General features: G+C 38.6%; 1 protein-coding gene across 1 annotated transcript in view; it reads right to left on the reverse strand.

Annotated features, from left to right (window-relative positions):
- Positions 1 to 13,604, reverse strand: part of srcin1a (SRC kinase signaling inhibitor 1a) — a gene marked incomplete at both ends in the record, with an annotated part of 131,162 nt that overhangs the window by 22,184 nt on the left and 95,374 nt on the right. The window contains 6 exons of the mRNA XM_079828709.1: positions 784 to 944; positions 2,684 to 2,704; positions 3,308 to 3,435; positions 5,758 to 5,850; positions 7,285 to 8,096; positions 10,411 to 10,703. Of these exons, the coding sequence (XP_079684835.1) occupies positions 784 to 944; positions 2,684 to 2,704; positions 3,308 to 3,435; positions 5,758 to 5,850; positions 7,285 to 8,096; positions 10,411 to 10,703 (1,508 nt within the window). The remainder of the gene's footprint in view (positions 1 to 783; positions 945 to 2,683; positions 2,705 to 3,307; positions 3,436 to 5,757; positions 5,851 to 7,284; positions 8,097 to 10,410; positions 10,704 to 13,604) is intronic.

The raw sequence follows: 13,604 nt of genomic DNA on the forward strand, positions 1-13,604 counted from the left end.
AAGGCTATCAAGTATTTCCAGGTTTGCTGACTGCATTACAGTTAACTTAGAAAAGCGTTTTAGGGATGGAAACCAATGTCTAGAGATAAGCACATGTACAAGTGATTTCCGTGGAATAACTGACTCTGAACTGCTTAGGTGTTGAAATTTTAATGCACACCTGAGGTGTGACAGGCAATTGGATTTGCATCATGCCACATTAAATCCTCAGGTATGCATTAAGTTTTCAATATTTCAGCGGTCTGTCGTCATTGATTCCAATTTTGAGACTGAGGTCTTGTGATAATGACAATGCCTGACCTTCCAACTGTGCCACAGTCAATAGACAGGTTATACCTCTCTAAGTAGGAGTGACATTACAACATTTTGAGCATTTGGAAATGTTTGTGTCCTCAACATAGAACTGAACTGAGCTGAATAATGACAGTATTGTCTTCTGTAGAGCTGCTTACAGCTGAATTCAATTTGTTTCATAATTTATGAATTATGCAACAATACCACTGTTATTTTCCTGTTTATTGCTAAACACGCTATATAAATAAATATGTCTTGACTTGTTTTAAGCTAAATGCCACAATAAGCCAGAAGACCTTTGAGGTTTGATGTAATGTTTTAATATCTAGCTAAGCGGAGATGGATTTGGATGGTCACCCACGGTGAAGACAAAAACGAAGACGTAATTTAATCGCATGCCGCTTTATCAGGTCATGCTTGTTTAGTGCATGGCATTGCCTGCTGTGTGTAGAGATGCATGAGATTTCGTGTTTGCATGTAAATTGTTACCTGCATTTTACGGAGCTGTGTGAGCTGTTTGCGCAGATCGGTGGCGTTCTGTTGTAAGTCATGCAGGTGAAGCTGCATCTGTAGTCTGGAGACGGTGGAGGCTTGAGAGCCCCCAGATGAAGGCGGAGGCATCAGTGCCAGCGGGGCGGATGGAGTCAGCGCTAATAACCACAACCGAGGACAAATAAAAGATCAACACTGTGACCTCGAAAGACACACTCAATCAAATATGAATTAGTTCGCACTTACCCATCTACACCTTCTAAACCAGCACTGTTTAGTCCTGCTTCTGGAGATCGATCTTCCAACAGAGTTTATGCTGCATTCATGTTGCAGTGAATGTGTTTAAAAGTTGAGCGCACATGAATGCAACCATAAAGTCACATTTAATAGATTTTCGTTAATGATGCCTAGGAAGTTCCTACAGCCAAGTTAGACAATTGCTATTACGATGTCACACATTCAAGGTAAAAACAGAATATGGAAGACGGAGTAACTCTAAAAGCCATTTTTTCTGTTGTATCAGTGGATAAGTATATGTAAATACACTTGCATTACTTTTACACAACCTATATGCTGTAAGCATGAATCTTACAAACAAATAAATGCAAAAAGTTAAAAGTGGTAAGATTTTGGTTTTTGAAAGAATATTTTTATGCTCACCAAAGTTTAAAATAACTGTTTTCTATTTTTATTCATGATTTCAAAGCTGAATTTTCAGCACCATTACTCCAGTCTTCAGTGTCACATGATCCTTCAGAAATTATTCTAACATGATGATTTGATGCTTAAGAAACATTTCATATTATCAATGGTGAAAACAGCTGTGCTGTTTTTATTAATATCGTAATAATTTTGTGGAAACTGTAATATTTCCCTTGAAGGCCGCATAAGCCCATACATTTCGAGTTGAGGGCAGGTCAATTAAATAATTACAGCGGATTTTAATCGATCATCATAAGCTTTAAATATATAGCAATATAAGTTTTTACATATTCTGTGTACTAAGGAAGAAGAATTATAAAGCTTGCCAAAAAAAACATTTGGTTTATGAGGAGACCAAAGTACATTTCCCATCATTCTCCATGAAAGCATGAAAATAATAAATTACACAGATAAATACACAATTACACACCTAATGTGCATCCTTTGCTCTTTATTTAGTTTTATTATCTCTAAAAAAGCTTTCTGCCTTAGTCGGTAAGTGACAATAAACAGAACGAAATATGAAATTGCCAAGCGAGTTTATTTGACCAAAATCCCTTCATGTCATAATTACGATTTCCGAACTTGTAAGGAGGAACTTCCCAGGAGGATTGAACACAGCATTATTTCCAGCCCTGTTCTAACACACCTGGCTGTGATTTCAATCAAGTGAACACCGTGACCTTGACTAGCTGTTTGATTAGGATTGAGGCTAAACTCTGCGGGAAGGAAGATCTCCAGAAACAGATTGAGAGCTTTTGCTCTAAACCCATCCTTCCTTGTGTTTTCAGACAGATATACACTAACCCGCACACACACAAAGCGTGTCGTCACCTCCAGGGTCCACTGAGGAACATGCTGTTAGTGAGGAATACAGAGATACCAGCACTCTCCAGTCAGTCGTTTTTAACGAAACATGTAGTGATTCCCCAAGATTCAGGAAATGTGAAAACCGACACATCCTCCTAACACTTCATTTTCAGTGTGTGAATGTGTCAAGTTTAGGAGTGAAAACAGACTGAGGGAGAGAAATATCTAGTGCAGGCAGGCCATAGAGGAGAGATACCGTAAAAAGCTACAGTGGGAACAGGCATTAAATGGGGGATCACATTTTTGTAAAAACAGACACACACTACATACACCGGGAAAGACACGCCAATCCACATTAAACATGAGAGAGCAGAGACAAGGCTACCTTTCTTCTTCAGCCGGCCAGCTGTAACATACAGTAGAAGCGTTCAGCTTGTTCCAGTAAACTAAATAGGTGTAATGAAGTAAAGAAACAAAGTGCTGAATTGGACCTGTCGTGGATCAGATTCAAAGGGGGAGACTATGACTCATGGGAAACCCTCATGGGATACCCTCTCGCTGGCCCTTTACTGAGGCGCGAGTCGTTTTAGGCTCACCTCTCAAACCGTGGAGAATCTTCAAAGACAAATCTAGCAAATAAAAACTCTGGCCGTAGCCTTTGAAGGGCTGACCACGGGGACACCCGTTACAGATTTGAGAAGGAGAATGAGAGAAGAAATAGAAAACGAACAAAAAAAAAAGTCCTGAAGTCTATCCATGAAAACATCAAGGCTATTCTGACAAAGAAGAACAAAGGAATGAACACAAAGTAGGGTCCTTCCTTCAAGTGCACTCTGATAAAGAATGTCATGTCTGGTTTGTCAAGTCAAAGGCCTGTTTTAGATCATCAGTGTTTCAAACTTGGGCCAGCCTGATCTACTAAGAACACAATATTAGACAGATCAGAAATTAGTTTGACACCCTGCCTTACGACTGCTCTGGACAACCATAGAGAAGTAGCTGGACTCACTTCCTGTGGCGGAGCCATCGCTGGTGGATTCGGTCTTCTCGCTGGAAGAGAAAGGGAAGGGCCGTGAAAAGTCCGCCCCCTGGTCCGGAGGGCAGCCCGCCATCATGCAGAGACGCAGCAGGCCGCATCTGAGGATCATACAGCCATGATACTACCACTGTACTACAGCACCTAACACTACTCTGAACTACACTACTATACACTACCACTGTACTACAGCACCTAACACTATACACTATCACTGTACTACAGCACCTAACACTATTCACTATCACTGTACAACAGCATCTAACACTATACACTACCACTGTACAACAGCATCTAACACTGTACACTATCACTGTACTACAGCACCTAACACTACTCTGAACTACACTACTATACACTACCACTGTACTACAGCACCTAACACTATACACTATCACTGTACAACAGCACCTAACACTACTCTGAACTACACTACTATACACTACCCCTCTACTACAGCACCTAACACTATACACTATCACTGTACAACAGCATCTAACACTATACACTACCACTGTACAACAGCATCTAACACTACACACTCCCACTGTACTACAGCAATACTACAGTAGCCTTCTCTGTGCCTAATAATGGGTTACGCTACTATCAAAGCACTGCTACTGTGCCTTTCACTATTTCCACACTATTCAATTCCTCTGGGTAACACAGCTTTATTTAACCTATAAAACTGTTAAAACATGTTCACTACCGTTCACAAGTTTGTGGTCAGCAAGATTTTTTAAAATGAGTTTTATTTGGCAAGGATACATTAAATTGATCAAAAGTGTAGACATTTAGAATGTTACAAAAGAAAAAAATATTTTTCAAATAAATGAATATTGACATTTCTATTAATTAAAGAATCATGAAAAAGCAGCACAGCTGTTTTCAACATAAAAATAAATGTTTTTGAGCAGCAAATCATCATATCAGAATGATTTCTGAAGGATAATGTGAAACTGAAGACTGGAGTAATGATGCAGAAATTTCAGCTTTGCCATCACAGGAATAAATAACATTTATAATATATTCAATTAGAAAAAAAATTATTATAATGCTATTTAAATATATTAATGTTTTTACTGTATTTTTGACCAAATAAACAGCCTTGCATTAGGAGACTTCTTTCTAACACATTAAACAAATCCCAAACTTTTGAACGGTAGTCTATTAAAACTGAACAATTCAACCCAATACGCTACTGAGATTCATATTGAACTGAATATAAACACGTCAACACTATGCTCCACCACAACTGGCTTTTATGATAATAATAAGCAATAATAAGCAATGAACTCTCACTTAACACCATCTGTAAGACCTATTTACACCAAGTCTCAATTATGAGCACAAATTTGAAACAAAGATTGGAAACAAAATCCTTATAAACACCAAGTACACAGATTTGCACTGTAATTAGTGGTTATTTAAAAAAATATTTTTGGTAATAAACAACTTCACTAAGCAACAGTATTTGCATCAGGCATAGTGTGAACAGTTTCTATCCTAAAATTGAGATCCTTACTGAATTTTCTCTTTATACAATGCATTTGTTTTTAAATCTCTACTCTACCCTTTTGCCTCATCACTCTTTTTCGGAGGTAATAATCTAAATACTATTAATTTCCTTACATAAAATATTCCATAGTTGACGTGAATGACTTGTCACATCGAATATGAATGACAATAAATGTCCAGCAACATCAAAGCACCGGTACAAAGAGACTCATGGCGATTGCAGGACGAAAAAATAGCACCAGCACACACAATTCCAATACAAGCACTTTACATTCAGCAAGTGAAGACATTTGCAAGCCTTTGAAACATACGAATAGCCAATGGCTACATAGCAAACATGAGAGTGCAGGATATTACCACATGAAAGCAAAATGGTACCATGCTAACAACACTGAGTATGTGTGAAATGGTTGACTGCATTATGCAAACTGGTATTTAATGTTAAGTGCATTTCGCAAGGTATGCAGTCTTATGTACAGTTGTTTTCCATACACATGAAGAGGGGTAGTATGGAACGTTTTAGCATAATAATACTCACTAATGCTTTAGCTCAATGCTAGAGAGCAACAACAGGCTGCGTCTCTGAATTATTTAATTACTGTAAATACTGTATTTCATGTTGCATGTGATAATTATCTAAAATTACTAAAAAAAAATTACTTAAAACACCATTTATTTCTCCATAAAAGTGAAGTTTCTCCATAAAATAATTTGAACTGGGAACTCAGTTACTGTGTGTCTAATGTTGAATGTGATTGGGACATCAGAAGCCTGTTATGGCTGATGGTCTGTATGAGTGAGATGACTTTTATAGGTTGGTTTTGTCAATGTAAGTGAGCATCTGATTGGCTTTGGTTCCATGTAAATGGATCATAGATGGCTCTGTGGATGTAGTGACGTCTTACGTGCTGTCGCTGTCTGGTGCTCGGGTTAGGACGCTCTGAACCAGTCCAGTCAGACTGGCTATTTGCTTCTCCATTGCCTCCATACGATCCCTGCTACCAAGACAGACAGACAGACAATAAATAACTGTACACGTTTTAAATATACATCACAATATGCATTTCACAAGATATTATGTCTTGTATGTAGGTTAGCAGTGTCCATTATCCACAGTATCTGTTCAGAGACAGCAAATTTCTCTTAATCACGGATTATCACTGAAGATACAATACATAAGTACCATTGCGCGAGTGCAGGTTTTGTTTTTTAAGGGAAGAGCAGTAAAAACGGTTTAGCTGTTGGGTCAATCTGCTTGGGAAAAGACTTACCCAGTCTCCTTTTAAAATGTGCCACACAATCCCAGGGCTTCACAATGAAAAGACGGTGCCACAAATAATGCATATGGGTCAAATAAGAAGGTCCACAGTAAAGATAAAGAAAACTATTTCCTTTTTTTTAAACCTTGTTTGAAATGTACTCTGTGTATTCATTGTGGTTTCATGTGTGATTTTGAGGAAACATTTTCAACAAAAGTTGCAATATAATTATTTAATATGATGTAAACAGCAATAACATGTTTAAAAAAATTAAAATATTAATAAATTAATATATATCAGGGTTTACAGTTCAAAAGAGTCACACCATGAGACATTTTACAACCTAAACTAACATTTTAATAAAAAAATAAAATGAATGTTAAAACATGACTGTGTGTCAAGGTCAGTAAGTCTCTTAAAATATGCTTATATTTATTTATGTATATATGCATTACAGTCATGAGGGTCTGCAGGGGTCCCCTATGTTTTTTATATTTATTTCTAAGAAAAAAGTTTTAAATGTTTATGCATTACTACACCACAGTTCAAAAGTAAAATAAAAAAATAACACTTTTATTAATCAAGGATGCATTGAACTGATTAACAGTAACAGTAAAGGCATTTATAAAGTTACAAAATATGTTTTTATCATCAAATTATAATGTTTTCTGAAGGATCATGTGACACTGAAAACTGGAGTAATGATGCTGCAAATTCAGCTTTGACATCACATAAATAAATGACATTTTAAACTTTTAAAAAATATTTTATTTACACATTAATGGCCAAAAGGGATGTCCGGAGTGGATATAGACCCTACAAGTTCGATTAAATCATCAAAACATGAGGAAAACATTTTAAATATGAAGGAAGAACAAAACAAACTTGGTTAAGGTATTATAAGACAACATTAATTTATTAGAAAATTATTTCAAAACTATTTTAAAAAATCTTACCAACACCAAACTTTTGAACGTTAGTGTGCTTAAGGATCTGTCTATCTAGTTTTCTATTCATTTGCTTGTTTAGAGTCTTTAGATTGATGTACACTTCTTGTCAATGAAAATGTGTTTTTGTCAACAACAAAAAAAGTGCATTAATGTCATCACATCCACAAACTCACAGCTAATCTGTACCACATACATGCACATACACACTGTTGCTAGTGCTTACCGTGTGTCCGTCTCGCCTCCAGACAATGGCGACCCAAATCCAGGACCCTTATTCCCATCTCCCAGGGGTTCAGAACTGGAGCTGGGTCTGGACTTTGGACTCTCTACAAACACAGAAGAGGAAGCGGAGTCCTTGCGGAAGGTCGTTCTCACAGGCGACCCTCGGCTTGGAGACCCGGTGAACGAATCCCTGTCACGCAGCTGCACGTCAGGAATCTTCTGTGGGGAGGAGGGCGGCAGACGAAAGCCCATGCCAAGCGTGGAGCTGCCATATGTATCAGAGTATAGAGAACCTCCAGGTTTATACAGGCTGTCCTCTAGGTCGCTTTGCAGCGCTGCGGCTGAGTATGTACTGAGAGACCGAACTGAACCTCTGCGGTACAGCCCTCCTGACACAGGGAAGCCGAAGGGGTCAGCGATGGTGGCCAGGGACTGAGTAGAAGCGATACTAAGTCGACCCTCGTGCATCAAGCTATAGGGATCAGCATAAAGACCTTCATTCTTCAGGAGGACCATGTTTTTTCCAGACATCTCCTCGTCAGGTTTGACATCACGACGCTCCAGGATGGCTGAGGAGGAGGGGGTTAGGCCTTGAGCCTGTCCGTGAGAGGGCGAAGGGTGGTGGGAGTGAGATGGATGCTGGGGGCCCTGGGGGTGAGGGTGACCCGGACCAGCGAAAGAGGGGGGGCGACCTCCACTGTAGGAGAGACGGGATCGGGAAGGGGAGCCGGAAGAGGGTGAGGAAGTGGAGGAAGGAAGGGTGTTGAGGCGACGGGTAGGTGACGAGTCCCTGGATGTGTAAACCATCTCTCTCTAAAACAAGACAGAAAAATAAATAAATAGCATTTAATGATACATCACTCTGAGTAACTTTATATGAATCCAAGTTGTAGGACAGGTAAAAGACTGAATACATGAAGTATGAACACACATGGAATGACTTCTATGTTCATAACATTTTAAATGACATTATGGAGAGCAAGTGACATCCTTTTTGTCAAGCATAACATGGTATTTAACTGTGTCTAACAGTGTTTGTTTTCTACTATTTATAAGAGCAGCATGATTTAACAAATTAATTTGTATTAATTTACATTCAGATGGCAAAATACAATTTATTGGCACTTATATAGACATTATTTGTCTGACAGAATGTTTAAAATCCTACAGACATTTACTGTAAAAACCACCTTCAGGCATCAGTTTCATTCATTTACTCTCTTACACTCATAGTTAGAAGTGTTCAAGAGAAGTCGATATGCGGCAAAAATCATTCAAAAGTGAAAATGTGGTGCTTGCAAATCAAACATCTCAAAAGCAAGAGCAATCCTCTGAGGTTTAGCACGAAACCAAGAGCGGAGCTCTAGACTCATTGCCCCATTCTCTACTTCTCTCTCACTCTTTCTTTTCATCGGTCTGTAATTCAACTCTGGGGAGCTCCATTCACCCTATTCAATCCTTTCACCCAGTCTAGCTAAAGCTACTGGCATAACATTGGATTACATGACACTGTATTCAGATTTCACCACCACTTCTGAGTGAGCGCATATACTTTACTATGCTACAATGAGAAGAAGAAGAGCTTTTAACTCTCCATTCACAAACACCAGGAAACCCACACTCATCTATTAGATCCATTTTTCTGCCTGGTTGCATCTCAGTATCTTTCGTTTTCTTTTCACCTCTCATTTCCAATCCTGCAAATCATTTCATAACTTCTATATCTGCTTTTTAGTTTACTTAATATTATGGAACATCTTGTTTTGTTTTATCTTAAGGCACTCATCCATCTTTTCTTTATATACATTGCTTTTCATCACTGTTCCCTTTTGTTCTGGTACTCTGAGAGCAGTCAAACTTCCTGAAGCACTACAGGGATATAGCTTGTTAGCCTATGCAACTACACACTCCAGGGAGCAGTTGACATGTTCTGTCCAGAGTTCTGCTGATGACATAGAAATGGGTTGTATAAATTCACACACGCATACACACAGCGAAAGGCTGTAGAGTTTCAACTCAAGTGGTAATTTGAATAAATTCAAAGTAGTCAAAAGGCACAATGAACTCGTCACTGCAGGTTGCCACTTTTTGGAATCGCTTTTAACCTAATTTTAACCCACAAATTAACCTAAAAAACGAATGTGAATTTAAATTAATTAAAAAAACTAACTAGGGGTTTTCAAAAAATTTTTTTTGATTAATTACGTTACATTTAATCATTTTTAACACACTGAAATTTATATTATTACTGTTTAATCAGAATTATTTTATCCTACAGACAGACGAATTAACAGCCAACTTAACAGAAAGTAATTATTTTCCAGATAATATTTTCATTGTTTAATTTTCAAAAAGTTTTATTTAAAAAATTAAAATATATATATTTTAAATATTTAAACTTAAACTTATTTAAACTAAAAATAATAATAATTTTAGAAACATTTGTCGTTATATTCTACATTGCCAACCCTCATAAATAAATAAAAAACAGAATAAAAAACCCCAAACAGAATAAACACACACACCCTCAAACATCATTGTGAACACAAACCCCCACAGACAGAAAATAAATAGAAACATTTGCATACATTAACAGACTCATGTCTAGTGTTAGCTGAAAGTGAGCTTGACACTCTCAGAGGGTATGAAATGGTAAAGACGACTCACACCAGAGAAGTAAAAATGAACATTTGATCAACAGAGTGACGCAACATGATTGCATTTCAAAGTCAACCCACATCAAACTCCTGTGGTAGCACAGCGAGCTCACAAAGTAAAACTCCCAAGTGGTATGCCAAAAACTGTGCATATTTCAAAAACCTCAGAGTTCAAGAACATCCAAATCTGAAAGACGTCGCTCAGTGGATCAAACAACGGGTACTTCCCTTTAAAATATTTAACGCGCAAAGAGGACCGTGACATCAATTTGAAGGTTAGGTCTGCCTCTGATTTTGCCGCATACTGGGATCTATAGCCGTAACCTTGTGATTTCTTATTTTGACTAGGAAAAGAAAACATTCTTTAAATATGGATCATGCTCAGTGCCTTATTTTACCCTTAAGCCCATACCGGGACAATGTAAGATGGCAAACAAACTGAATCACTGAATGCAGTAGAAATATCTCACCCTGAGGTCTCCGTTGGCAAGATGTGCCGCAGGATAGGAGGCATAGATGGGCTCTTTGCGATAGATTTTAATGATGCTGCGGTCCTGTATGTCTCTCACGTCCTCCAGCTCATAGAAGACGTTCCTGGCTTCATCTTTGATCAAGATGGCTGTATTCGGGGACTTCAGCATTCCTGCTGTCAGCTTCTGAGGGAACATGTGCACGATGAGGGCGTGCAATGTCTCCAAACTGTTGAGCTCATGAGTGATATGAACACGCCTGGTCTCATCTCCAAACTGCAGGAAGAGGACACCTTAGGAGAGAGGAGAGAGGTAAGAAGAAAGTCAGGAAAGCATATAAAGCATATAAAATCCAATTGGATTACAGTTTTAACATTAACTAATACAAAACTTTATGTGATGCATATTTGTATGTCATGCATAAATTACACGGGTAAGAAATACACTATACTGCCAAAAGTATTGGGACACCCCTCCAAATCTTTGAATTCAGGTGTTCCAATCACTTCCATGGCTAACGGTGTATAAAATCAAGCACTAGGCATCAGACTGCTTCTAGAAACATTTGTGAAAGAATGGGTCACCCTCAGTGAATTCAAGTGTGGTACTGTGATAGGTTGCCACCTGTGTATTAAGTCCATTCGTGAAATTTCCTCACAACTAAATATTCCATGGTCAACTGTTAGTGGTATTATAATAAAGTGGAAGCAATTGGGAACAATAGCAACTCAGCCACGTAAGTGGTAGGCCACGTAAAATCACAGAGCGGGGTCAGCACGTGCTGAGGCGCACAGTGCACAGACGTTGCCAACTTTCTGCAGAGTTATTAGCTACAAACCTCCAAACTTCGTGTGGCCTTCAGATTAGCTCAAGAACAGTGCGTAGAGAGCTTCATGGAATGGGTTTTCATGGCCGAGCACCTGCATCCCAGCCTTACATCACCAAGTGCAATGCAAAGCGTTGGATGCAGTGGTGTAAAGCACACTGCCACTGGACTCTAGAGCAGTGGAGACGTGTTCTCTGAAGTGACTATTCACGCTTCTCTGTCTGGCAATCCGATGGTATGGCGGTTGCCAGGAGAACGGTACTTGCTTGACTGCATTGTGCCAAGTGTAAAGTTTGGTGGAGGGGGATTATGGTGTGAGGTTGTTTTTCAGGGGTTGGGCTTGGCCCCTTAGTTCCAATGAAAGGAACTCTTAATGCTTCAGCATACCAAGACATTTTGGACAACTTCATGCTCCCAACTTTGTGGGAACAGTTAGGGGATGGCCTCTTCCTGTTCCAACATGACTGCGCACCAGTGCACAAAGCAAGGTCCATAAAGACATGGATGAGCAAGTTTGGTGTGGAGGAACTTGACTGGTCCTAACCTCAACCCGATAGAACACCTTTGGGATGAATTAGAGCGGAGACTGCGAGCCAGGCCTTCTCGTCCAACATCAGTGCCTGACCTCACAAATGCACTTCTAGAAGAATGATCTAGAATTCCCTTAAACACACTGCTAAACTTTGTGGAAAGTCTTCCCAGAAGAGTTGAAGCTGTTATAGCTTCAACGGGTGGGACAACTCCATATTAAACCCTATGGATAATGGGATGTCATTAAAGTTCATGTGCATGTAAAGGCAGGCGTCCCAAAACTTTTGGCAATGTAGTGCATGTAAGATTTCTTTAACAGTACTAATAAACGGAATTTGTTTTATCTGTTTTAAATACAAAATAACCAGGTTTATATAGTTACGTATCAACAATAAATCCAATTTGTCAATCTCATACATTTGAATATGGCTTGTTGCACAACTAACCATATGTTCATACTGAAGTTTTTCAAGTTTTTGCTGATTCCAAGTAATTTCAAAGAAATCATTTTGAAAATACGATTATTTAAATAAATACAAATATAATGCAAATAGTCAATAATAAACTATGCCATGATTTTTTGAGTGCATAAATCATACTGTTTCATTTAAGTATGACTAACAAATACAGGGAGTGCAGAATTATTAGGCACGTTGATTTTCTGATCATATTTTTTTTCCAGGCACATTTGACCAATTCCAAACCACAGTAATCCTAATAACTACTATTAATTTAGTATTTAATAATGTATAAGTGATATATAATTGTTCATGAAGGCTGGAAATGAAAAACACCTTATATTCAGGTGTGCAGAATTATTAGGCATGTTTTCTTTTACAGATAAATTGAGCCAAAAAAGAGATTTAACTCAGACTGAAAAGTCAAAAATTATTAAATGCCCATGAGAAGGATGCAATACTAATGCAATACTAGACATTGCAGTTAAGGCGTGACCATTGGACAGTGAAATGCTCGTTGGGTCAGCAGGGTCAGACAAAAACATGTGGCGGAGAAAAGACACCTGTTAACTGCAAAAGAATTAAGAATTAAGGTGAAGAATTAAGGGTGAAACCATCAGGAACCCTTTAGTCTCCAGCGCCACCATTTTCCAGAGCTGCAACCTACCTGGAGTCTCCAGAAGTGCAAGGTGTCAGGATCTCAGAGACTTCAGTTAGGTAAAGAATCCTAAAAAATGACCCCCACTAGATAAGAATCACAAGCTGAAGTGTTGCAAAATACATGAAGCCTGCTTTTTTATAGGCTTTATAGGTTTTATGGGTTGAGAATGACTCTTGAAGGACCAGCACCACATCCTCTAGTACCACTGTTTGAAGAATTCATCTTCCAGAATCTGGCAGTACGTTTTGGGAGTTCATTTTTAGTCCATCTCTGCAAAACGGACTTCAGGATGGACTAAAATGAACTCCCAAAACGTACTGCCAGATTCTGGAAGATGAATTCTTCAAACAGTGGTACTAGAGGATGTGGTGCTGGTCCTTCAAGAGTCACTCTCAACCTATCTGTCCATAAAGCCTATAAAAAAACCTTCTTCATGTATTTTACAACACTTCAGCTTGTGATTCTTATCTAGTGGGGGTCATTTTTTAGGATTCTTTACCTAACTGAAGTCTCTGAGATCCTGACACCTTGCACTTCTGGAGACTCCAGGTAGGTTGCAGCTCTGGAAAATGGTGGCGCTGGAGACTAAAGGGTTCCTGATGGTTTCACCCTTAATTCTTCACCTTAATTCTTAATTCTTTTGCAGTTAACAGGTGTCTTTTCTTCACCACCTGTTTTTGTCAGATCCTGCTGACCCAACGAGCATTTCACTGTCCAA

This window comes from Gobio gobio, assembly GCF_949357685.1.
Source record: "Gobio gobio genome assembly, chromosome: 1".
In the NCBI taxonomy this organism is placed as follows: domain Eukaryota; kingdom Metazoa; phylum Chordata; class Actinopteri; order Cypriniformes; family Gobionidae; genus Gobio; species Gobio gobio.